General features: G+C 42.8%; 1 protein-coding gene across 1 annotated transcript in view; it reads right to left on the bottom strand.

The window, feature by feature from the left end:
* Positions 1-21,389, bottom strand: part of LOC124595855 — a 77,767-nt gene extending 56,378 nt beyond the window's left edge. Inside the window, exons 1-2 of the mRNA XM_047134761.1 lie at positions 21,235-21,389; positions 6,871-6,934 (exon numbers count right to left, since the gene is read on the bottom strand). Coding sequence (XP_046990717.1) covers positions 6,871-6,934; positions 21,235-21,321 — 151 coding nt within the window. The 5' untranslated portion in view covers positions 21,322-21,389. The remainder of the gene's footprint in view (positions 1-6,870; positions 6,935-21,234) is intronic.
* Positions 21,390-25,009: the final 3,620 nt, after the last annotated feature.

Raw genomic sequence — 25,009 nt, 5'->3', positions numbered from 1 at the left:
GTCGCCACGTGAGTCCAGAGGGCCGCGGCGTATAGCGAGGGGTAGTGACTTCGCGGTCGACACGAGAGCAACAGGAGTCAACCCACAACTTCAGTCTGGCCGGTGCGAGCTGTGACGCCGTGAGAAGGGAGATCGGCGTGCCTCCCTGCGTCCGTTGAAGCGCCTGGCAGCGGACGGTTCGGAAGAACGATTTGGGGGTGCTGCGCCAGGTCTTCTCGAGAAATCGCAGTTTATTAGAAGTTACGTGATTGGCGATATGTTGTTTGATTTACTCTTGTTAAATTCTACTTGTTTTCTTGGTGAGGTCACCAGCCGTTTTGCTTTGGGGTCGTCCCACCATTCTTCTCCGTTTGCTCACCCACGGGAAGGTGGTTGGTTATAAACTGGGTGGTCCGTTTTTCCCTTGTGGAGTAGGGACGGGTTAGAGCAACCTGCGGTTCGGGTTGTTCGGTAATCTCCCTATCAATCGACCGTACGTTAGTATCTGCCTCTGTCATGTTTGTCGGATTTGGTGTGTTAACGAATTTATTGCTTGGAGTGTAACGACCTAATACCTGAAACATGTTTTGATCTTTGGAAACTTTGATATTATTGCCTATGATATTGAGGGGCGGTATCTGTGTACTGTAGAGCATCTTAACTATTGTTTGGCCAACCTTGTAGAATTTTATATAAGATTGCATTTCATTGGCTTATATTTAAATGATCATTTTAGTATATAAAGTTGCCACCCTTTCAGCGTAAGACTTTTCTTAGAAGTTAAAATCAAGTTGCACCTTCGGTGGCATGGTTAATATTTTAATTGTTAGTGTTTTGTACCATCTCCATCCCTCCTACGGGAGGTGCATAGTTTGTGTGCTTGTTAAAGTTATCTGGTGTGTTGAAGATTTGCACCAGTGTAGTCTTTCAGAGACTGTTGTGAGCGGTCGTAACTACGGCCGTGTCAAAAGGGAGCGGCGAGGTTCTCTGCCCGAAAGCTCATACAATAAAAACTTGTTTGTTTCTGCCTCTCAATAAATTGTAACTTTGATTTTTAGAGGATGCATTCTGATTATAATTTTAAATCTGTTTCTTTTAAAAAATGCTTTTAGGCACTATTAAAGTGAATAAAATTCCCATTTGTTAAAAGGAATTTGGTTATGATTTCATCAGTTACTCCCTGGCAACTGCTTCCATGCTTACATAGTGTGATCAAATGTGTTAATGTTCTTGATGAATCGCTAGTAAATAAAATAATTCTTAAGAGAATTCTTTGAAGATAAATCATGGTTCAGAATGTTTATAAACAAAAAAGGAGAGAAAGTAATGTAACGTCTTGTGATAGAAATTTAAAGTCCAATGAACAATGTGTAGCATTAGGAAAATTAATGGAATAACCAACAACTTAGGAGGGCCAAAAAACCTAGTCCTCGACGTCCTTCTCATGCTGAAATAAAGAGAAAATTAGCCCTTCACCCCTTACGCCTTGGAAGTCCAGCGACGAAGTGGCTGTACTTCTGTGAAACCTACGAAATTGCATTGTTTTCTAAGCGTCTTTACACGCTCACTGTACGCTCAGAACTGAGCAAAGAGACATGACGCTATCTACTGGCCTATTAGCTACACTGCCCAACATATATGTACAAAGCTTCATCGGATTTTCACTGTGGCTTCCATTTCGCGACCGATCGTTCCTTACATGCCGATTATCCCCCGTAGAATACAGACATCAGTCAGCAATGCAATTAACATTTATTACATATACAGTCTAAATTGAATGAAAATGAAGAGTATTTCGCATAGAATATCAGAGTTCAAAAGTGGCGTAGTAGTTAACAGGTTTGGCTCACAATTTGTGAATAATTAGCGACAATAATGAACAGCTCACACAATCTGTTCTACGTTAACTGAATGTGTGAACTGTTTTTGACACGGCTTGCTGATCGCACGCCCATCCGTACCGCATCCAACGAGTCACTGGCGGAGCACGACAGGGCAGCCGGTAAGTACCCTTGGATGGAAAATAATTTTTTGTCCCGAGATATTACCTGCAATGACCTAAAACTACTCTGTGTTATAAACAGTTTTCTAACATATTAATAAAGGATGTAGAAATATTCAGGAGTAAGCTCAACTTACCTGAAACTGGCAGCTCAGATGATCAAATAAAAAATGCTAGTGCTGTTGAAGAGACAGGGAACATTATTAAAGGCAAATCCTGTGTTAAAAATATTTTAATGACTAATTCTTTAAAGTAGGTGATAAAAGCTCATACGCAAAGAAGACTTAACATTGATGAAGAGACGCAAAGAAAATTTAGTCAACAATGTCTCTTACATCTCCCAGCAAAATTAGGAAAATCATAGGGGCTCTGAAAACAAAGTGTTCTCACATGATTACTGATAGTTATTATTCGGCCGTGCAACACGGCGATTCCATAATTACGTTTTTAATGCGGTACAGATAAATTAAAATCTTTGGTAATTAGACATCGGTGTAAGAAAGGTGACTCCAAAGACGCCACACTGTACATTTCAGTCTCACTCTTGCAATTTCGATAACTTGTTGAGAGGATAACATACCCAGGGGTTTGCACTCCCCTGTGTAATTGTGAGATATTTGCCAGTCACTATTTGCATTTCGAAAGGACCTCTCCACTGAACCACGTTCACTAAGCACATAAGTAATTGAGTACTATCACTTGGGATCTACTGAAAGTGAAAGCATTTGACTGGCTCAGTAAATATATTCTATTAGAGGAATTATATTTCTAGTTTATACATGGTTCAGCACATGCGTCGTTTAGACAATATTTACGAAGAAAGATACGTAGAGTTACAACAGCACATCATCTGCGTAAGGAGAAATTAAAATCTACATCACGCAAAGTTATATCATAGGTCTACTGCCTCTATTACTTTGCGTATTTTAATATTCCATTTTATGTGACTCGAGGAACAAAATTTCGATCTACAGATGGTAAATGTATTATTGTGAACGGAGCAAGGAAGCGTCGTAGTAGGAAACGAAAGTTGATTTTTTGTGGGGGTTACGTACATGTTTTGCGCATCACAAACTGAATAGTTTTCCAATGTCAAATAGATCCCGTTTGTCCAGAAGTGCTAAGTTATTGTCTGTGTACACTGATGAAAAAAACCCTTCGCGCTGCATCCATTAAGACTTTCAGAAATAGATACATACAGTATATAAGAAGAAGTGAGATGAAAATGAGACACATGGTAGAAATGTAACTGTTTGTTATTTCAAAAGTTGTCACCATAACATTTGATACAGTTACCCCACTGTGAGACAAGACGGTCAGTGCTTTCGAGGAAAAATGTTTGCAGTTGCCTACACAACCACGATTGTACTCATGATTGTAGCCGAAACAAATCGGCGGCAACCTTTGTCTTTCTTCAGGGCTCCAACAACATGGAAATCACGTGTGAAGAGATCTGGAGTTATGTAAGACGTGTAAGGACTTCCAGGGAAACTTCAGTAGCGTGGCCGACACGATGTGGACAACACGTGGCTTCGATCTCGTCTCCGGTGAATTACGTATGTTTGGGGTCCTGAAGAAAGACAATGGTTGCCGTCGATTTGTTTCGGGTACAAACCATGGGTACAATCGTGGTTCTGTAGGCAACCGCAAAACATTTTTCCACGCAACCACTGACCGTCTTGTCTCACAGAGGGATAAATGTATTCACAAAAAAATGGCTCTGAGCACTATGGGACTTAACATCTGAGGTCATCAGTCCCCTAGAACTTAGAACTACTTAAACCTAACTAACCTAAGGACATCACACACACCCATGCCCGAGGCAGGATTCGAACCTGCGACCGCAGCGGTCGCGCGGTTCCAGACTGAAGCGCCTAGAACCGCTCGGCCACCGGCGGCCGGCTAAATGTATTAACAGTTACAGCAATTACATTTGTAATGACATATCGTTTACTTAGCGTTTGTCCCTTTGTTTTGTTTTCATTCGACTGCCGTATTTACAAAATGGTGTTTCTATATTTATTAAAATCACATACGACTATAGTTTTGGGAAACTCATCAGTCATGCGAAACGTATTCATTGTGTGAAAATCAGTAGATTTACGTGTGAGATTTACGTATATAAATGTAATTGCCTAGTACATTGGATCTCCAATAAAAGTTTCCGTCAATAATCCATTTGAGTTTGATGGTTACAAAAATATTCTTAGATTCTAATCAAGAACGAAGAATAAACTGGACTGTCTTCACATAAGGAAGAGTGAAAAAAGAAACTACCTGAATACTCTCAGCACAACCACGGAAATGAAATCTCTAGCCGACAGTAAAGCTTGTTATTTGCCGCGCGGGATTAGCCGAGCGGTCAGGGGCGCTGCAGTCCCGGGCTGTGCGGCTGGCCCTGCGGAGGTTCGAGTCCTCCCTCGGGCATGGGTGTGTGTGTTCCACACACACCTGAACATTTGAAAGCCTGTTATATTCAATTTCAAGTAAAAGTCTACAATTCTTTTATTTTTTTTTTTTTTTTTGTTTTTTTTTTTTTTTTTTTTTTTTTTTTTTTTTGTTAGCTGGCGCATAACATGTAGCAATGTTCATCATGACTATGATCAGCAAGGAAAGGAAGTAATTGTCTAAAAGGTAATTCGCGTCAGTCAGGAGTTGCATAAGTGGTATAAATGTACTCAGATGTGGCTGTAAAATAAAGGGGCTGATGCCGTCACAAAGCACGCAAGTGCCAAAGATGAACGCCCGGTATCTGTGAAACGTGAAGCCTGCTTGACTGCGGCATCTCTGGTTTCCGTAGAGAAATCACTGTAGCATAGGGTTTCGTTTCTATAAGAGCTGTAAATTTGTTTTGCCGGGATAATGATAAATGTAATAACAGAACAACGAATTGTCATGAATTTTCACGTGATGGCGAAGACTGTTTATCACGTACGCGAGTCTATGAGCGGTTCAAGCGTTTCCAAGAAATACGTTGAAGAGGACTCATGCGCAGGATGCTCTTCAAAATTCAAAAACGTATGAAAATATCGGGAAAGTAGGTAATGTGATTCGATATGACCGCCGGTTGAGTATTCGATCGATTGCTGAAACTGCTGGAATTGACAAAGAATGGGAGGAAAATCTTACGCAATCTATTTAACACCAGAAAAGTGTGTGCAAAACTAATGCCGAAAATTCCCATTTTCGTACAAAAAGAAGATCGTCAAAATATTTGTACAGACACTTTAAATATCATTGAAAATAATCTTAATTTTTTGGAAAGAGTGCTGACATGTGACGAAACTTGTTTTTCAACTTGTGGCTACCTCACCGAGAGCGAAAAAAGCCCGAATGAGCAAATCAAGGTTCAAAGCGATGACAATTGTTTTCTTCGATATTCATGGAATTATCTCTCTCCACTGTGTTCCTGAAGGTCAAACTATTAATTAACATTAGTATCTTGAGGTTCTTGCTCAACTCTGTCAAAAAATAAGAAAACAAACGACCCGAATTGTGGAAGAACAAGTCATGGTTTGTGCATCAAGATAAGCACCGGCTCACACTACGTAGCCTTTTAAGTGGTTTGAAGTGAAATACAGCTTCCCAGTCACCGCGTTCACATGGGGCTCCCAAAACCGGATTTCGTAAACCGATATCCCATTCCGCTTCTGATTGGTCATGTAAACACCTCAAAATCGGTTCTGCAAGTCCGCTTCCAATTCCGCAATGGATTTCCGCTCCCACGTAAACGAGCTTCGGCTATCAGGTTTCATCTTGTTATTAAAAATTTTCCGGTTAGTATGGACTGAGTGGCTTTTTTTTTTTTTACAGTGAAGGATAAGTAAAAACGTTAGACTGAAGAAGTTTTCATCTCGTCTAATTGAAAAGAAATAGTGACTGTGTTGACTAAACCTTAAACTGTGTCGGCTGTTTTCCAGGCGACCTATTTAACTGCGCTAGGAAATCCGATTCAGACCTTAACAAAAAAAAATGGTTCAAATGGCTCTGAGCACTATGGGACTCAACTGCTGAGGTCATTAGTCCCCTAGAACTTAGAACTAGTTAAACCTAACTAACCTAAGGACATCACAAACATCCATGCCCGTGGCAGGATTCGAACCTGCGACCGTAGCGGCCTTGCGGTTCCAGACTGCAGCGCCTTTAACCGCACGGCCACTTCGGCTGGCCAGGACCTTAACATGTAAACATTATAGCGAAATTCGATTTTCGTCTTACGGAAGATGTATTGCATGTAAACGTGGTGAATGTTAGACCATGCTCCACATTCGGCTAATCTAGTGCCATGTGGCTTATCTATTCCCCAAGATCAAATCTGCAGTAAGAGGAACATTTCAGTCTGTTGAAGTAGTGCAAGATAGACGGTACGGGTTTTTAAGCGGATCACAGAGGATTACATTCAACACTGTACCCATAAATGTGAAATTTGTAGGGATAGAGGAGTGGACTATACGTAGAATGACAATAACTAAGTATGAATGTTGTTGAAACAAAATGTTTTAAGCAATAGCCGCGTTATTTTATAGCCACGCTTCGTACGTCTTGCTTTTTTTCTTTGTCTCCTTCAGCATCTGTTACTGCCCCTCCCACCCTTCCTCCCTCTCCCTGTGTCACTCCCTCTCTCTTCCTCTCTCCGTCTCCGTCGCCCTCTCTCACCTATCGTCTGTGTGTGTGTGTGTGTGTGTGTGTGTGTGTGTGTGCGTGAGAGAGAGAGAGAGAGACGGAGATATATATATATGAGAGAGAGAGAGAGAGAGAGAGAGAGACAGACAGAGAGAGCGCGCGGCAGAGTATTTTATCTTTTAGTTTGTATGTGTTTTGGACTTTAGTATCGCTTTATTCACATAGGTTCGTCATTAATAACACTACATGAAATAATATATTCTTACCTTGTGATATCTCCGACTTCTCTTGACATTTGCTCACCATTTCTTTCGTGAACGCGAAAGCTGCCTGAAACAAAAAAGATATTCTAGGAATGCGCATGTCATCAAGTACTATTTCATTGGTAATAATTTGCGAGTAATGTACATCAGTACACGTTGTGAGATGACTACACGTAAGGGTTGTCGTTCGTGGTAGTTCCTCAAGCCAATATAAGGACTGTGAGAAAGGTAATTTGAGGTGGGAATTGTTTTCAAGTATGATAAAGCGGTTCCCCTTGTGAGTGCACAGTGGCATAAAATTCGTCGCCATTCCTTGAATTTGTCAGTATGTAATGAATATATCATAATGCTCTAAGGGCAGCATCTGAAACTATGAACCGAAAGGTCGTGGATCACAGTCTGGTTTCTTGCCACTGCTTACATACTGGATAAAAATCACGGTAAAATGGAAATGTCGTGTGGCTAGGGCCTCCCGTCGGGTAGACCGTTCGCCTGGCAGGTCTTTCGATTTGACGCCACTTCGGCGACCTGCGCGTCGATGGGGATGAAATGATGATGATTAGGACAACACAACACCCAGTCCCTGAGCGGAGAAAATTTCCGACCCAGCCGGGAATCGAACCCGGGCCCTTAGGATTGACAGTCTGTCACGCTGACCACTCAGCTACCGGGGCGGACAAAATCACGGTCATGTCGGGCTAATACCTCCGGTATAACGAGTCACACTAATTGTACCAACTGCCTTTCCAACGAGGGCGGAGGACTGGATAGAGCTTCTGTGTAGTTTCTTGCTGTTCAGGTGGAAAAACGGCTCTAAAGATGGAGGAATTATCTTTGATTAACGGACAAAACGGTTGCGTAAACTAATGGAAATCACTACATTAAAGACTTTTAATGTGTATCCACAGAAAATACGGGGTATAGATATTAAAATGTTATGAAGATACTCCATCTTAAAAAGACTACGGATTAGTACGCCATTCGGATCTTCAGGAGAGGACTTTCTAGGATTTGATGACCATGAGGAAAAGAAAGATAACCAATGAAAGTCTAACGAGCCGCAGCGTGGAACGCCGTAAGTCTGAATGTGAGAGGGAAACTATAAAATACGAAGCCTGAAATGCAGAGACTGTATCCAGACGTAGTAGCGGACAGTGAAGTAATATGGCGAGAAGATAATCACTGATCAGGAGAATACAAGGTAATATGAGGAGTAACAGCAAATGTGTTGATGGGAATAGGGTGAGACTATCAATACGAAGGAAGGACAAAGAGTGAGTCTGGCGTTAGAATTACACTTTTCCTATTGAAACCACACCATCGCCAGCAGCTATAGTTGTGACATAATATCCATTCTTGACAAACAATGGACGAGAGGGAAAGGTGCGTGATGGACTTCAGCAGGTAACAGTATGTCAAGGGAGACGAAAATCTATCAGTCAGGCGGAAACGAGTCACTGTAGCGGGATACGAAAGATACGTGTTCGTCTTCTCGATTTCTACAGTAAATGCCAGGTAATGATAATCACGAAAGAGGAAGGATAATTCGAAGAGACCAGGAGACACGGATTACTCCTGCTTCATTACGTCATGGTAAGACAGAGATTTAGAGATAAGATGTTCAGTAACAGATAAAGACTCTGATAACAACATAGAATTGATTACGAATAGGTTAAAGTTTACGAGGAAGAATTAAAGTATAAGAAAGTGGTATAACAATGTGTTCTGGAATAGTGTGTTCAGTGCTCCCTAGCCATGTAGATATTTCGATAGTATATATCAGAATAACTGGTACGATTGATTCCGTAGTGAATATCGATAACAAAAGTACTTACGAATGTTGAACTGAGAAATTTATATATAACAAAGACGAAGAGAGAAAAGAGTGGTAACATAAGAAACAATTCAGCTGGGCGAAAGCAGGAAACGCAATAATGTTTAGGGAACGAAACGAATGCAAACATATTATAAAAATGTATGTGTGTATGTGCGTCTACGTGTACTTTCCACATATCCTCCTAAACCGACAACTCGACTTCTACCATACTTGGTACACATATCAGTAACTGTCAGGCAACAATCACCGTTGCACTAAGAATCACCTCCCTATCATAGTTCAGGAGATACGGCGTTAAACAATGAGATGAGTAAAAACCTGCCGCATATTGTATGACGTTTAAGTTTATTACTTCTGTGATGCTAACTCTATTCGCAATAAATTTCGCATACAGTATCTACATACACCGTTACATACACCTAGAAAATTATATTACCGTACCACACGTAGTTTGACGTCTTACAGCATGAGATGCGCGAAAAATTGTCGCAATGTGCATTACGTTTAAATTTATTACTTCTTTGGTACTAACTCTACTTGCAACACATTTTGCACACAGAATCCACATATGGCGATGAATTTACCTACAGGATTATGTCATGGTAACACACATAGTTCAAGAGAAATGATGCCATGAACTGAGATGCGTGAAAAAATGCAGCATCATGGATGAATTCTTAATACATTTATTCTGTGCTACTAAGATAGTCCTTCAGTGAAGTCATATTAAGGAAATACATGGCATTTTTTGAGTGCTTTTGTGAGCTTTCAACTGCGAAGCGCAGATGGCTTAGTCAAAAACAAAAGCCGTGTACAGAGCTACGAACAGGCTTTGCCTTAGAGACATTCACGAAAACGTGTTCTAGACACGCGAAACAGCTGCGCCGGGCATACAGAAACTGTCCGTTTGTAGAAGAAAATTGGCAAAATACACTCCTGGAAATTGAAATAAGAACACCGTGAATTCATTGTCCCAGGAAGGGGAAACTTTATTGACACATTCCTGGGGTCAGATACATCACATGATCACACTGACAGAACCACAGGCGCATAGACACAGGCAACAGAGCATGCACAATGTCGGCACTAGTACAGTGTATATCCACCTTTCGCAGCAATGCAGGCTGCTATTCTCCCATGGAGACGATCGTAGAGATGCTGGATGTAGTCCTGTGGAACGGCTTGCCATGCCATTTCCACCTGGCGCCTCAGTTGGACCAGCGTTCGTGCTGGACGTGCAGACCGCGTGAGACGACGCTTCATCCAGTCCCAAACATGCTCAATGGGGGACAGATCCGGAGATCTTGCTGGTCAGGGTAGTTGACTTACACCTTCTAGAGCACGTTGGGTGGCACGGGATACATGCGGACGTGCATTGTCCTGTTGGAACAGCAAGTTCCCTTGCCGGTCTAGGAATGGTAGAACGATGGGTTCGATGACGGTTTGGATGTACCGTGCACTATTCAGTGTCCCCTCGACGATCACCAGTGGTGTACGGCCAGTGTAGGAGATCGCTCCCCACACCATGATGCCGGGTGTTGGCCCTGTGTGCCTCTGTCGTATGCAGTCCTGATTGTGGCGCTCACCTGCACGGCGCCAAACACGCATACGACCATCATTGGCACCAAGGCAGAAGCGACTCTCATCGCTGAAGACGACACGTCTCCATTCGTCCCTCCATTCACGCCTGTCGCGACACCACTGGAGGCGGGCTGCACGATGTTGGGGCGTGAGCGGAAGACGGCCTAACGGTGTGCGGGACCGTAGCCCAGCTTCATGGAGACGGTTGCGAATGGTCCTCGCCGATACCCCAGGAGCAACAGTGTCCCTGATTTGCTGGGAAGTGGCGGTGCGGTCCCCTACGGCACTGCGTAGGATCCTACGGTCTTGGCGTGCATCCGTGCGTCGCTGCGGTCCGGTGCCAGGTCGACGGGCACGTGCACCTTCCGCCGACCACTGGCGACAACATCGATGTACTGTGGAGACCTCACGCCCCACGTGTTGAGCAATTCGGCGGTACGTCCACCCGGCCCCCCGCATGCCCACTATACGCCCTCGCTCAAAGTCCGTCAACTGCACATACGGTTCACGTCCACGCTGTCGCGGCATGCTACCAGTGTTAAAGACTGCGATGGAGCTCCGTATGCCACGGCAAACTGGCTGACACTGACGGCGGCGGTGCACAAATGCTGCGCAGCTAGCGCCATTCGACGGCCAACTCCGCGGTTCCTGGTGTGTCCGCTGTGCCGTGCGTGTGATCATTGCTTGTACAGCCCTCTCGCAGTGTCCGGAGCAAGTATGGTGGGTCTGACACACCGGTGTCAATGTGTTCTTTTTTCCATTCCAGGAGTGTAGATATTCGGGCAATACCGGATTTATTAGCTAGTAAAACGTTTATCAGTTAGGAATGAAATCAATATCAAGTTCACTGGAGTTGAAGAGAAATGGGTACACGAAATATGTGGAAAAATTTGTGGTGCATGTTGGTTGAACTCCTCAAAAAAAAAAAAAAAAAAGAAAAAATAAGTAGATACGATGGAGAGAAAGGTGGGTAACGTACATTATTTGTGAGGACTAAAATTTAACAATAAGAATGGTTGAGCAGAAAATAAATGCTCGGGGCACAAGGTAGGCAAGAAGGATTCAAGACCGAAAACCTAACCCCGTTAAGGGAGGGACGCAGTATTTCAAATTCAAATGGCTCTGAGCGCTATGGGACCTAACATCTGAGGTCATCAGTCCCCTATAACGTAACCAAAGGTTTAAGTAGTTCTCAGTTCTAGGGGACTGATGACCTCAGGAGTTAAGTCCCATAGTGCTCAGAGCCATTTGAACCACTAATTTTATTTGGGTTTCAATGTCCTATCGAAGAAAAAATCGATTAGAGATGGACAGGTAGTATAGGGCAAGAGCGGCGAAGGAAATCATCACACTATTTCGAATGAGTGATAGAGGGACACCATGGGAAAACCTTAATATGGGCGGTTAGATGGGGGTATAATTCTGGTCACCCAGAAAGCGAATCTAGTTTCTTATCCAGCCCATCACCTAGTTCACTATGTTGCTTCATTAAGAAAGCGAAATTACATTGGCTACCACATAACACAAAATGTGGAACAAGATGATCAATTGCGATAAGAAGAGAGCACTAGTTTTATGCAGTTAGCAGTCCTGAGTTAAGTACCTGATGTATGTATCTAAGCCCACATGTATAATAATTTCCATGAATATTTCTTATCAATTTGTGTTTCTCATAACGAAGGATTGAGTCGCATACATTGGTAGGTTCCATTCTATAGCGCCACAGAATAGTTACCCCGTATTCCGGAATCATGAAGCATTGAACATGGCTGAAGCAGTAACTGGTTGCTGTAATGTGCAAACAGGAGACAAGGAAAAACGCATTCCTGCACATTTCATTTGATGGTCCCTTTCAGTTCCAGGTGCTGTGACAGTTCGATTTCATTCGAATGTATTTAACTAACAGTATATTCTGAAAGCATACTAGTTTTAGCACGTACAGTTCCTGACTCTCAAACTACTTTATATATATTGCGATTATATAATATATAAAATACTAAGTATGAAGGAATCGTGCTAATTTTTACACGTAATGATTTAGGAAATGGTGGTAACTTCAGTAAAGGCCTTCATTCTCTTTTATATTAGTCTACCGTTTCCGTGTCTGCGCCATCGATCGACGTACATGAGATCATTCCAGTGCAGTCGTTTCGAATCCTGTTGGTGAAAGAAATGTACATTTGGGTGACGTGAAGGAATGTGGTCGCACATAACCCTCTTAACATTAGAATATCGCGCGTATACTGGATTGGCTTGCAGTCAATTCCGCAGTGTCTTAAGGACTGAAACCACGCAAGCGGTCCAATGGACAGCGGCCTCCTTTCTGCTGCTGATGTGTGGTAGACAGCCGCGCTGGCACAGAGGTCGCCCCCTACCCTCAACCCCTTGAACGACACCAGATCAAACACAACTTCGTACATATATTTGTCACTCGCAACTACACCAAAAGGCGTAGAGTCTTGAGTCCAGGAAGAGGAGCCAAGTCATAACCCTTACCGATATTGTGAAACATCTAATTTTGGTTTTACAGGACAGTAATAGTGGGCAATCGTATGTAATTTATGTGAGTATATGTATTTGTTCATTTGCCAAAATAAGAGATACTAGAGTTCTCTGTCCCATTGAGTTCGGCGTAGATGAAAACGGAGAGCGCGACTTCGTATTGAAATGATGTCAGTCGTGATGTTGTTTAAGGTATTGTTCCAGTATTTGCCTTCAGTGGCCGGATGGTACAATGAGCTTCGTTCTTCCCCAATACGAGTTCATGTGTTAAACACTGTGCAGCCAACGCTATTGCATCTCATGCAAGCTTGTGTTTGCGCGCGCACGTGTGTGTGTGTGTGTGTGTGTGTGTGTGTGTGTGTGTGTGAAATAAGACAAAAAGAGGTGAACTCTAGCGAAATGCAACTCACATAATGTATCATTAGATGCAATAGCAAAGGGTAATGGTACTACACGTATTTGCAGAGATGATTCGATCATGTCGCCAGAAACATGCACTTGCAATCAGGCTACACTACGTACGTCGAATGACGTGGAATAGGCACTGAAAAAACTCACAAACAAGACATTTTGTATATGGCACAAGCCGCATGTTCAGGAGGTAGGTAATAAACCCTGATTCGGTAAAGACGAGACACGGTTACAAGCGACTGACCAAGAATTTTTCATATTTTTATTTACATTTTCATCTCCGTCGGCTGAGGCGCAGCAATGTACATTCAGTAGTCCGTGTGGACAATGGCACACGAAGTTACTCATGATCTCCGAGAATGCTTCCGTGCGCTAAGAGTAACATATGTTCGCATGTGATTCCGCGGGCCCTTCAAGAGCATACGCTGAACAGTCATCAAATGTTGCAAAATTGCTATGAATTTAAAGAAAGTTTTAATAACCCAATAGTTGTGTAACTTTGTACAACCTCTTGTAAAGATAATATTTACGACAACACGAATTCCAGGTTTGGCCTGAAGTAACTTACAGTGCACAAAAAAATTACCTAAAACACAGAATTTATCACTCTCCTTGATACCTTTCCGGCAAGTTAATGTGATTTTGTAGAGCAGTGAAGAATATTAACGATATATTTGATGCTCAATTAAGTGCTGTGTCCTATAGCTAGTGCGCCGATTGTAACACTTAAGTCTTGATAACCCGACAAGGTGGCGGTAGTAACCGATCAAACAACTGCGCCAGACACTTGTTGTCTCATATAGGCGTTGCCGACCGCAGCGCCGTGTTCTGTCTTTTTATATATCTATGTATTTGAATACAAATGCCTATACCAGTTTTTTTGCCGCTTGAGTGTAAATTCGGAGATATCCTTTTCATTTCCATAATGAAGTTTTCACTCAGCAGCGGGGTGTGCGCTGATTTGAAATTTCCTGGCACATTAAAACTGTGTGCCGGACCGACACTCGAACTCGGGACCTTTGCCTTTCGCGGGCAAGTGCTCTACCAACTGAACTACCCAAGCACGACTCACGCTCCGTCCTCACAGCTTTACTTCTGCCAGTAACTCGTCTCCTACCTTCAAAACTTTACAGAAGGTTCGCAGGAGAGCTTGCCCGCGAAAGGCAAAGGTCCCGAGTTCGAGTCTCGGCCCGGCACACAGTTTTAATTTGCCAGGAAGTTTCAACCTTTTCATTTGTTTTGTTGTCCAAGTGGATTTGAGAATATGTAAAAAATGAATCACTGAAACTGTGAGTCAGAGTCGGGATCAAACTGCGTAATCTTGATAAGGGAGACAAATTATAATTGTAAAGTAAGCGGTTTTCGATATTTCAGAAATGTAAAACGTAGCTCTGTCCATCAGACGTTTAATAATGGGGTCAACTCGAATTTATCTGATTTTTGGGGTTGGATTCTTTTTTAATTTGAAGTAAATTGATTTCGGAGCGGGGATTAGTCCAAAGGAGGACACTGTTACGTTAAATGAAATGCAATATGAAACTGATTGACTACTGTGTTGAGACAAGAGATACTTTGAGTCTTTTAGTACTTGTAGAGGAATTTCCTTGGTCGGTCTCTGTGATGAGAGGTCACGTAAAGTAGACCTCACTTTTTACTGTGATTGAGGCTTTCTTTCAGAGGGTACAGTTTCAACATGGTGTACTGTATAGTCGTTATCATGAACTTTCACAGTGCAAAAGTGATGATGTGCATTGAGCATTCAAAACTATAAAACATCTTATATTTTTCTCAACTATTTATTGTTGTTGTTGTTGTGGTCTTCAGTTCTGAGACTGGTTTGATGCAGCTCTCCATGCTACTCTATCCTGTGCAAGCCTCTTCATCTCCCAGTACCTACTGCAACCTACATCCTTCTGAATCTGCTTAGTGTATTCATCTCTTGGTCTCCCTCTACGATTTTTACCCTCCACGCTGCCCTCCAATACTAAATTGGTGATCCCTTGATGCCTCAGAACATGTCCTACCAACCGATCCCGTCTTCTGGTCAAGTTCTGCCACAAACCCCTCTTCTCCCCAATCCTATTCAATACTTCCTCATTAGTTATGTGGTCTACCCATCTAATCTTCAGCATTCTTCTGTAGCAGCACATTTCGAAAGCTTCTATTCTCTTCTTGTCCAAACTATTTATCGTCCATGTTTCACTTCCATACATGGCTACACTCCATACAAATACTTTCAGAAACGACTTCCTGACACTTAAATCTATACTCGATGTTAACAAATTTCTCTTCTTCCGAAACGCTTTCCTTGCCATTGCCAGTCTGCATTTTATATCCTCTCTACTTCGACCATCATCAGTTATTTTGCTCCCCAAATAGCAAAACTCCTTTACTACTTTAAGTGTCTCATTTCCTAATCTAATTCCCTCAGCATCACCCGACTTAATTCGACTACATTCCATTATCCTCGTTTTGCGTTTGTTGATGTTCATCTTATATCCTCCTTTCAAGACACTGTCCATTCCATTCAACTGCTCTTCCAAGTCCTTTGCTGTCTCTGACAGAATTACAATGTCATCGGCGAACCTCAAAGTTTTTATTTCTTCTCCATGGATTTTAATACCTACTCCGAATTTTTCCTTTGTTTCCTTTACTGCTTGCTCCAATATACAGATTGAATAACATCGGGGAGAGACTACAACCCTGTCTTACTCCCTTCCCAACCACAGCTTCCCTTTCATGTCCCTCGACTCTTATAACTGCCATCTGGTCTCTGTACAAATTGTAAATAGCCTGCCGTTCCCTGTATTTTGTCCCTGCCAGCTTTAGAGTTTGAAAGAGAGTATTCCAGTCAACATTGTCAAAAGCTTTCTTTAAGTCTACAAATGCTAGAAACGTAGGTTTGTCTTTCCTTAATCTTTCTTCTAAGATAAGTCGTAAGGTCAGTATTGCCTCACGTGTTCCAGTGTTTCTACGGAATCCAAAATATTTATTAATAGGTGAAAAATAGGGTGAAATACGTGGGGCAAACAAGAAGAGGAAAAGTTGTGGACGGTGAAATTGGATTGCTACACCATGATGCCACAGGCATCGCCTGGCTTGCGTGGAACTGACGCGTGGCGAAGCGGGCCAAGCCCAGTTTTCAAGCATCGCTCGGCATGATCTCCCGACTCTCAGTGACGACACTTCGCATTTGCCACAGACGACGAAGGACCAGTTCGACATATTTCGTTTGGTGCTTTCTTGTGTTACAAGAATTATTAGCATGGAAATTAATGATAATTTAGTACTTGTGTAGGGAGTTGGTGCGGTACGTTTCAGTGTTGGTGCAAGTCAAACTAACACCCCCGAACAAAGACAGGGAGCAGGAATAGAAGGTAATTACGTTTTTACTGAAAATGTACAGCAGTTACCTCCAACTGTGGAGGTAAAATTCGAGCAGAGTTCGTTGGTGGGTGCCACTTTGGAGGACAGGTTCAATTTTGAGAATAGTCGATCGATTGAACGACTTCAGCTATCCTAATTTGGTGTACTCTAATCAGGGTGATGTAAATGAACAGAATGCAATGGAAGCTGATGTTAAATTTGTAGTGTTTCCTATAAGGAAATTAAATAGAAATTTGTGAATGAGTGAAATAAAACAGAAAACGAGCAAGAAATACTTGCAACTTCAGTGTTTACAAAGAGCCAAAATGCTTTTGATGTTAAGAAAAATGTCAGTTTATAAACTGAATAACAGCCTAATAATATTAATATTTTGACTTGTTAATTCAGTAATAAAACCGACCTGCACTCTGGTAACGAAAGTACTGTGGTGTGTGAGCTGAAAAATCAGTCAGGCAGCATTTAGGCTGGTGAGATCAAAAGTTTAAAAAAAATTTTGGCATGGCTATCATCCGCAACATGTACAGAAATATGCATATTATAAATTCAAATGGCTTTTCTAACTGCTACCTATATTTGTGTGCCAGAAGCATTTCGCATTGTACAATGCGGCATTTTGAGATGTACTCTGGAATAATACAGTTTTGTTTTTATTCGTAATGACGGTTCTTTCAGATCTGAAAACAGTTCACATCAAAATTTTTACATTAAAAATTATTATTTGCAGGTATTCGTATTTATGGCCGAAATATCCATTTAGTATCACAATGGCATTTTACTTATGAAACATCGACGCTCTACTAAGCATCATGTGTTGGCGCATTTTCACGTGGTAAGATTTACGCTGAATTCTTTTTTTGTAGAAAGACAGCATGATGCCATTTCCCGAAAATGAGGGAATATGCCAAATATGTAATTTTTCAACTGGCTGGGACAGCAACAATCTGAGATCTACGTATAAGAGCATTTACGAAGTGCGTGTGAAACGTTCGATGAATGATGTCACAAAACAAAGGAAACAGGGGTCCAAGACTTACACACAAACTGCATTTGCTGCTCTTCAAAGTAATCATCATTAACTACAATATACTTCCGACACCGATTATAAAGCTGCTGGAAATTGTCAGAAAACGATTGTTGTGGAACTGCTCGAAGCCTCGTGGTCACACGCAGCGTCTGCGAAGCGTAAGCCTTTCAGGGCTAAATTAAGGTGGGGGAATCTGCTGGAGCAAATCTGGAGAATAAGTAGGGTGTAGGTAGAAGAACAGTCACCTTGCGTTGGGCGAGAACATCATGCAAGCAGACGTTGTGGATATCCAACAACGAGCGACTACTGTGACTTGACTGATTCCACAAGAATGGTTGACACCTTCCAACTACTTTATAACAGATGTTAGAAGTGTGTTGTCACTAATGGTAATTATTTTGACTGCCTATAAAGTTATTTTGTTTTAAATCTTTCTCCATTTACTTTATGAGACCATTCACCGAAGTTTTCAGACGTATCTTTTATTAACAATGAGCTGCCTCAGAGGCGGATCGTTCATAGGGATAGTTGCTATTCCATCAATTTGGGGTCGAATGCAACGCAGCGTAGAAACATTAGTGAATGCAAAACTCCAGATGTGATCACAAAAGTTTGTACTGAGATAATAAGCTAGCCATAACATGAGAACACTGCCGGCAACCACATGGGTCTGAGACTTAGAACGGGCAAAAGCAAAAATTCACCCTAAGGTCCTTTCTTTATTCGCAGAGAAAACATAGGCTTTTGAAATGCGAAAATATTTTTTTCAAACACATTGTGCACTGAAGTGACAGACATCATAAGGCAGCGATGTGCACACATACTGATGGCGGTAGCATCGCGTACACAGAGTGTAAAAGAGCAGTGCATTGGTGGAGCTGTCATTTGTGCTCAGGCGAAAAAATTTCTGACCTGATCACGGCCGCACGACGGTAGTTAACAGACTTCGAACACGGAATGGTAGTTGGAGCTAGACGCATGGGACATTCCATTACAGAAACCGTTAGGCAATTTCATATTCCGAGATCCACAACGTCAAGATTGTGCCGAGAATACCAAATTTCAGGTTTACCTCTCACCACAGACAACGCAGTGGCCGATAGTCTTCACTTGACGACCGAGATAAAATAACTCCGTATTTAGCAGTTATATACAACCACTCCCTCACAGAAAGATCCGTACCTAAAGACTGGAGAACTACTCAAGTCACACCAATACACAAAAAGGGAAGTAGGAGTAATCCGCTGAACTACAGGCCTATATCAGTAACGTCGATTTGCAGTAGGGTTTTGAAACATATACTGTATTCGAACATTATGAAGTACCTCGAAGAAAACGATTTATTGACACACAGTAAACACGGTTTCAGAAAATATCGTTCTTATGAAACACAACTAGCTCTTTATACTCATGAAGTAATAAGTGCTATCGACAGGGGATGTCAAATTGATTTCATATTTTTAGATTTCCAGAAGGCTTTCGACACCGTTCCTCACATGCGTCTTCTAACCAAACTGCGTGCCTACGGAGTATCGCCTCACTTGTGCAACTAGATTCGTGATTTCCTGTCAGAAAGGTCACAGTTCGTAGTACTAGACGGAAAGTCATCGAGTAAAGCAGAAGTAATATCCGGCGTTCCCCAAGGAAGTGTTGTAGGCCCTCTATTGTTCCCGATCTATATTAACGACATAGGAGACACTCTGAGCAGCCGTCTTAGACTGTTTGCGGATGATGCTGTCACTTATCATCTTGTAAAGTCATCAGATGATCAAAACGATTTGCAAAATGATTTAGATATGATATTTGTATGGTGCGAAAAGTGGCCATTGACCATGAATAAGGAAAAGAGTGAAGTTATTCACACGAGTACTAAAAGAAATCCGCTAAATTTCGATTACGCGATAAGTCACACAAATCAGAAGGCAGTAAATTCAACTAAATAGTTAGGGATTACAATTGCAAGTAACCTAAATTGGAACGATCACATAGATAATATTGTGGGTAGACCAAACCAAAGACTGCAATTCATTGGCAGAACACTTAGAAGGTGCAACAGGTCTACTAAAGAGACTGCTTGTCCGCCCTATTCTGGAGTATTGCTGTGCGGTATGGGATCCGCATCAGATGGGACTGACGGATGACATCGAAAAAGTACAAAGAAGGGCAGCTCGTTTTTCATTATCGAGAAATAGGGAAGATAACTTCACAGACATGATACGTGAATAAGAGTGGCAATCATTAAAAACAAACCCGTTTTTCGTTGCGACGGGCTCTTCTCACGAAATTTCAATCACCAGTTTTCTTCTCCGATTGCGAAAACATTCGGTTGGCACCCGCCTACATAGAGAGAAGCCGGCCGCGGTGGTCTAGCGGTTCTAGGCGCGCAGTCCGGAACCGCGCGACTGCTACGGTCGCAGGTTCGAATCCTGCCTCGGGCGTGGATGTGTGATGTCCTTAGGTTAGTTAGGTTTAAGTAGTTCTAAGTTCTAGGGGACTGATGACCACAGTAGTTAAGTCCCATAGTGCTCAGAGCCATTTGAACCATTTGAACCATAGAGAGAAATGATCATCACGATAAAACAAGAGAAATCAGGGCTCGCGCAGAAATATTTAAGTGCTCGTTTTCCCGCGTGCCGTTCGAGAGTGAAACGGTAGAGAGACAGCTTGAAGGTGGTTCACTGAACCCTCTGCCAGGCACTTTATTGTGAATAGCAGATTAATCATGTAAATGTAGATGTAGAGAGGAGCGGCGTTTCCGTAGAGTTCTCAGTGCTAACAGAGAAGCAACACAGCGTTAAATGACTGCAGAAATCAATGTGGTACGTACGACTAACGTAAACGTTAGGACATTGCGGCGAAGTTGGCATTAATGGGCTATGGCAGAAGATGACGGACCCGACTGCCTTTGCTAACTGCACACGGCTCTCCTGGGCTCGTGACCATATCGGTTGGACCCTAGACGACTGGACAACCGTGACCTAGTCAGATGAGTCCCGATTTCAGCCGCTAAGAGCTGATGGTACAGTTCGAGTGTGGCGCAGCTCCCAGGAAGCCATAGTCCCAAGTGGTCAACAAGGCACTCTACAAGCCCCTTGTGGGCTGTGTTCATATGAAATGGACTGGGTGTTGTAGTTCAACTGAACCGATCATTGACTGGAAACAGTTATGTTTGGCTACTTGGAGACCATTTGCAGACGTTGATAGACTTCATGTTGCCAAACAACGATTGAGTTTTTATGGGTGACAATGCGCTATGTTATCGGCCCACAATTGTTCGTGACTGGATTAAAGAACATTCTGGACAATTCGACCGAATGATAGAGGCACCCAGATCGGCCGACATGAACCTCATCGAAAATTTATGAGACATAATCGAGAGGTCAGTTCACGCAAAAAAGACTGCACCAACAACATTTTCGTAATTATGGACGGCTACAGAGACAGTATGGCTCAATATCTGTGCAGAGTGCTTCCAACGATTTGTGGAGTCCATGCCACGTCGAGTTGCACCCCTACACTGTTCAAGAGGAGATACTACATGATATTAGGAGTTATCCCATAACTTTCGTCACCTTAGCGTGTTGTAGCATACACAAGAGAAATGAAAAACTGTGGGAGTAGTTACCATATGCGGCGGAGACTCAGCAACCACTGCGGCAAAGGCAGCAGCGACAATCACGGCGGCTACGGTGGCGTGGCAGTGGCTGGCCATGTTGGGCTGCTGTAGGCTGCAGAGTGACTGGACACTGTGGACAGCGGACTGACGCAGTGGCAGCAGCCTGGGTTTCCCCGGCGCTTCCGCAGATGGCGATCGGTGGCTTTGTCCCCGGCAGGAAGCCATGTCGTTCTCAGCTACACGCAGCTAGTGGCTCGCTAACTGCCGTAACTGCTCTGTCCTTGTCCGGGCAAATTCGGGGCCGCTGCCAGATAATGGCTTTGTTTTCAAAACGGTGAAGCATCAGCCTCGTCAACAATGCAACAGTTCCGTTGCTGCATTGTACTACGTTCTCTGCGACACCCACTGCCTCCACATTAAACCGCACCCTGTGTAATTTTGTCTCCATTAATTTCTTTTATCTCAGTATTACCCGAACCATTGTGCACACAGTGACACATTTCCTCCTACACGCGCAATGCACGATTATAATCAGCTGTTGATTCTCGCTCAGATCGTTTCCGTAAAATCGGGAACCTGAAAGAGCACTGAATGTCGTACGATAAATACGCAGCAATACTGGCAATTGACGATAATCACGCTGTGTGAAATATTAGGCTGCACCGCTATGTATTGTGTTTGATGACTCTACTCCTAGCCGGCCGGACTGGCAGAGCGGTTCTAGGCGCTACAGTCCGGAACCGCACTACCGCTACGGTCGCAGGTTCGAATCCTGCCTCGGGCATGGATGTGTGTGATGTCCTTAGGTTAGTTAGGTTTAATTAGTTCTAAGTTCTAGGCGACTGATGACCTCAGAAGTTAAGTGCTCAGAGCCATTTGAACCATCTCTACTCCCATGATCCTTACAGCAGATTCTACTTCTCTCCCAGTGATGAACCGTAATCGACTCAAAAGACAGATTGAAATTCTCCATCTGCAGTGGAATGTTCGCTGATCAGGAACTTCTGCGTGTCGGACTGTGACTTGAACTCGGGATGTTCGCCTTCCGCGAGGAAGTGCTCTGCCGACCGTGTTTGGAGTACTAGTCCCGACAGTTTCGCAAGAGAACGTCTGTGAAGTTCAGAAGGTAGAGGATAATATGCTGCTAGAAGTAAATCGTGAATCATGCTTGGGTAGCTCAGTCGGTAAAACACTTTCCCGCAAAGGGTAAAGGTCCCGAGTTCGAGTCACATTTCGAAGCACAGTCTTTATCTGCCAGAAAGTTTCGACTCGAAAGACTGTTAATAGCTGATATGAGAATTGAACTTACTTTTTATGGTATTTAAAAATGCCGCGTCCTACTCCATAGCCCTGTAGTCAGTGGGTCTGCCTTGTGTGTGGAGGTCCCGGGTTCGACTTCTGGTAATGCCAGCGTTCGCTAGCTTGACAAATGAAACTCCCGTTCACGAATTCAGATTATCGTTTATTCATAAATGTCAGTCTTGATCATTATATACAATACAATTCACAATTACCGGTTTTGACTTACTGCCGTCATCAAATCACTAAAAATAAAACCTAATACAACAGTGTCAACGTCAAACAATCACTTGTTATGTATCTTCTTGTACAGACTTCTCGGCATTGAAACTTCTATACAATAGCTTTAATGGTCTGATGATGGCATTAAGCCAAAACCGGTCATTGTGAATTGTACAATATATGTAATGAAGACGTATGTGTATGAATAAAGAGCCAATAATGATAGTAGTCTCGTTTACAGACTTAATGTCTTCAGTTGATAGATTTAAGTTTCCCATGTTTTCCCTACGCCTCTTAACACGAATGCTTGAAATATTATTTGAATTAGAAAACGGCCCATTTACTTCCAGTTTATTCGCTTGTGATTTGAGTGAAATGAACGATTGTCGGCTGGATGCTACCGAAAAACACCCTTTACTCAAAGGCCGAACTAGCTGGCGCAGTGGTTAACACAATGGACTCGCATTCGCGAGGACGACTGTTCAAATCATTGTCTGGCCATCTTGACTTAGGTTTCCCGTGATATTCCTGCATCGCTTAACGCAAATGTCGGGACGCTTCCTTTGGATGGGCACGACCCAATTCCATCCCAGCCCTTCCTTAATCCGAGCTTGTATTACGTCTGACACATGACTTCGACGTCGAAAGAGACGTTAAACACAAAGCATCCGTCCTTATTTCTTTAAAAAAAAAAAAAAAAAAAAAAAAAAAAGAGACGAAAACGTTTCAATGTATCCATAGAGTACCAGTGTAATCTAACCTTCGCTGGGAACAGAGTGTGGTATCATGTTGGAATTTTAATGATGCAGCGAAAACAGTGAGGCCTTTTCTTTCACGGTGGAATCCTCGGACTTCATGAAGGAGATCAGACACAATCTGTGGTCTCGGTGGTAAGGTATGGGCACCAAAGTGTCATTTCAAGGCTTTGGTAGTAGTTACGTGCGCAGTGAACACCGTTTCAAATGGTTCAAATGGCTCTGAGCACTATGGGACAACATCTGAGCTCATCAGCCTCCTAGAACTTAGAACTGCTTAAACTTGACTAGCCTAAGGACGTCACACACATACATGCCCGAAGCAGGATTCGAACCTGCGACCGTAGCGGTCACGCAGTTCCAGACTGAAGCGCCTAGAACCGCTCGGCCACACTGGCCTGCGAACGCCATTTCACAGACCAGTACAACGTCGATAAAGAGTAACCGTCTCACAACTGAATGGGTATGGTCCCTTGTCTCTGTGACCAAACGCAACAACATCTGTAATAGAGAGCCGGCAACAGCCATAAGAATTGGGCCAGCTTACCTCCAAACAATGTATCGGAAGCTCCTAGCAGATGGTTACCTCCGCCATTGGGTGTTTCACTTGTGTCAGTGAGAAATGTCTAAATCACAGGCTGAAGGAATGAAGGAATATGGTCTGAGAAGATAAATGCCACTTCAATTTGCGCTCTACTTTATTCACCTGGAAGGAGAGTGTTCTAGGTACAATAATAGGAATGACGTGTAAAATTTCATCTGTTCGGACAGATCAACGGTGATCGCCTTACCTTGGGTGACTCTGAGGTCACATTTGCTCACTGAGGGGAAGGGCTCAAAGAGGCCAATCAATTAGGCTCATATCTAGCAAGTCGCTTGTGTGCAGCCTAAGAAATTTTGGCTCAACATCTCCCCCCCCCCCCTTTTTTAGAAAACTACCCTTACAGTTCATGACGAGCAATATACTCAGAATTGACGGGATCGATAGATGATAGAAAACTGTGCATTTTTCTTCAACACCTAAGGGGGTCCGCAGAAGCATATTTTTTTCTGATGCTACAAAATCGTCCCCTCTTCTTTCAGGAAAGTTCCCTGTTGTACTAGCTACTGAAATCTTGGTATTTCTCCAATTATTTCAGGCAACTACGTAGCCAACCGAAACATTTTACGGTGACTTCACAGTGTCAGAAGCCCGTGCAACATTTTGGATTATGCACAAACACTATCGCGATATATTGCAATATTCTATTGAACAATGCAACTGCGGCAAAGACATGGTGCACAATTGATACTAGCCGAAAAATTACAGCTTAATGTATAATTCTGGAAGCCAGATGAATATACAATCATATCCAAAACATGTTACAACACGAGAACTTCGGTGAACGTGATATCATATACTGGACAGGTATAATACGACGGAGGTTCAATAAGTAATGTAACTAATTCTTTTTCTAGGCCACTTTCGTTAAAAAATGCACAAGTTGTTGTGGGATATCGTAGAGTAT

The sequence above is a fragment of the Schistocerca americana genome, chromosome 2, assembly GCF_021461395.2.
Source record: "Schistocerca americana isolate TAMUIC-IGC-003095 chromosome 2, iqSchAmer2.1, whole genome shotgun sequence".
Lineage (NCBI taxonomy): Eukaryota > Metazoa > Arthropoda > Insecta > Orthoptera > Acrididae > Schistocerca > Schistocerca americana.
The sequence above is the reverse complement of the archived record's forward strand: the minus strand, read 5'-3'. Positions and strand labels throughout refer to the sequence as shown.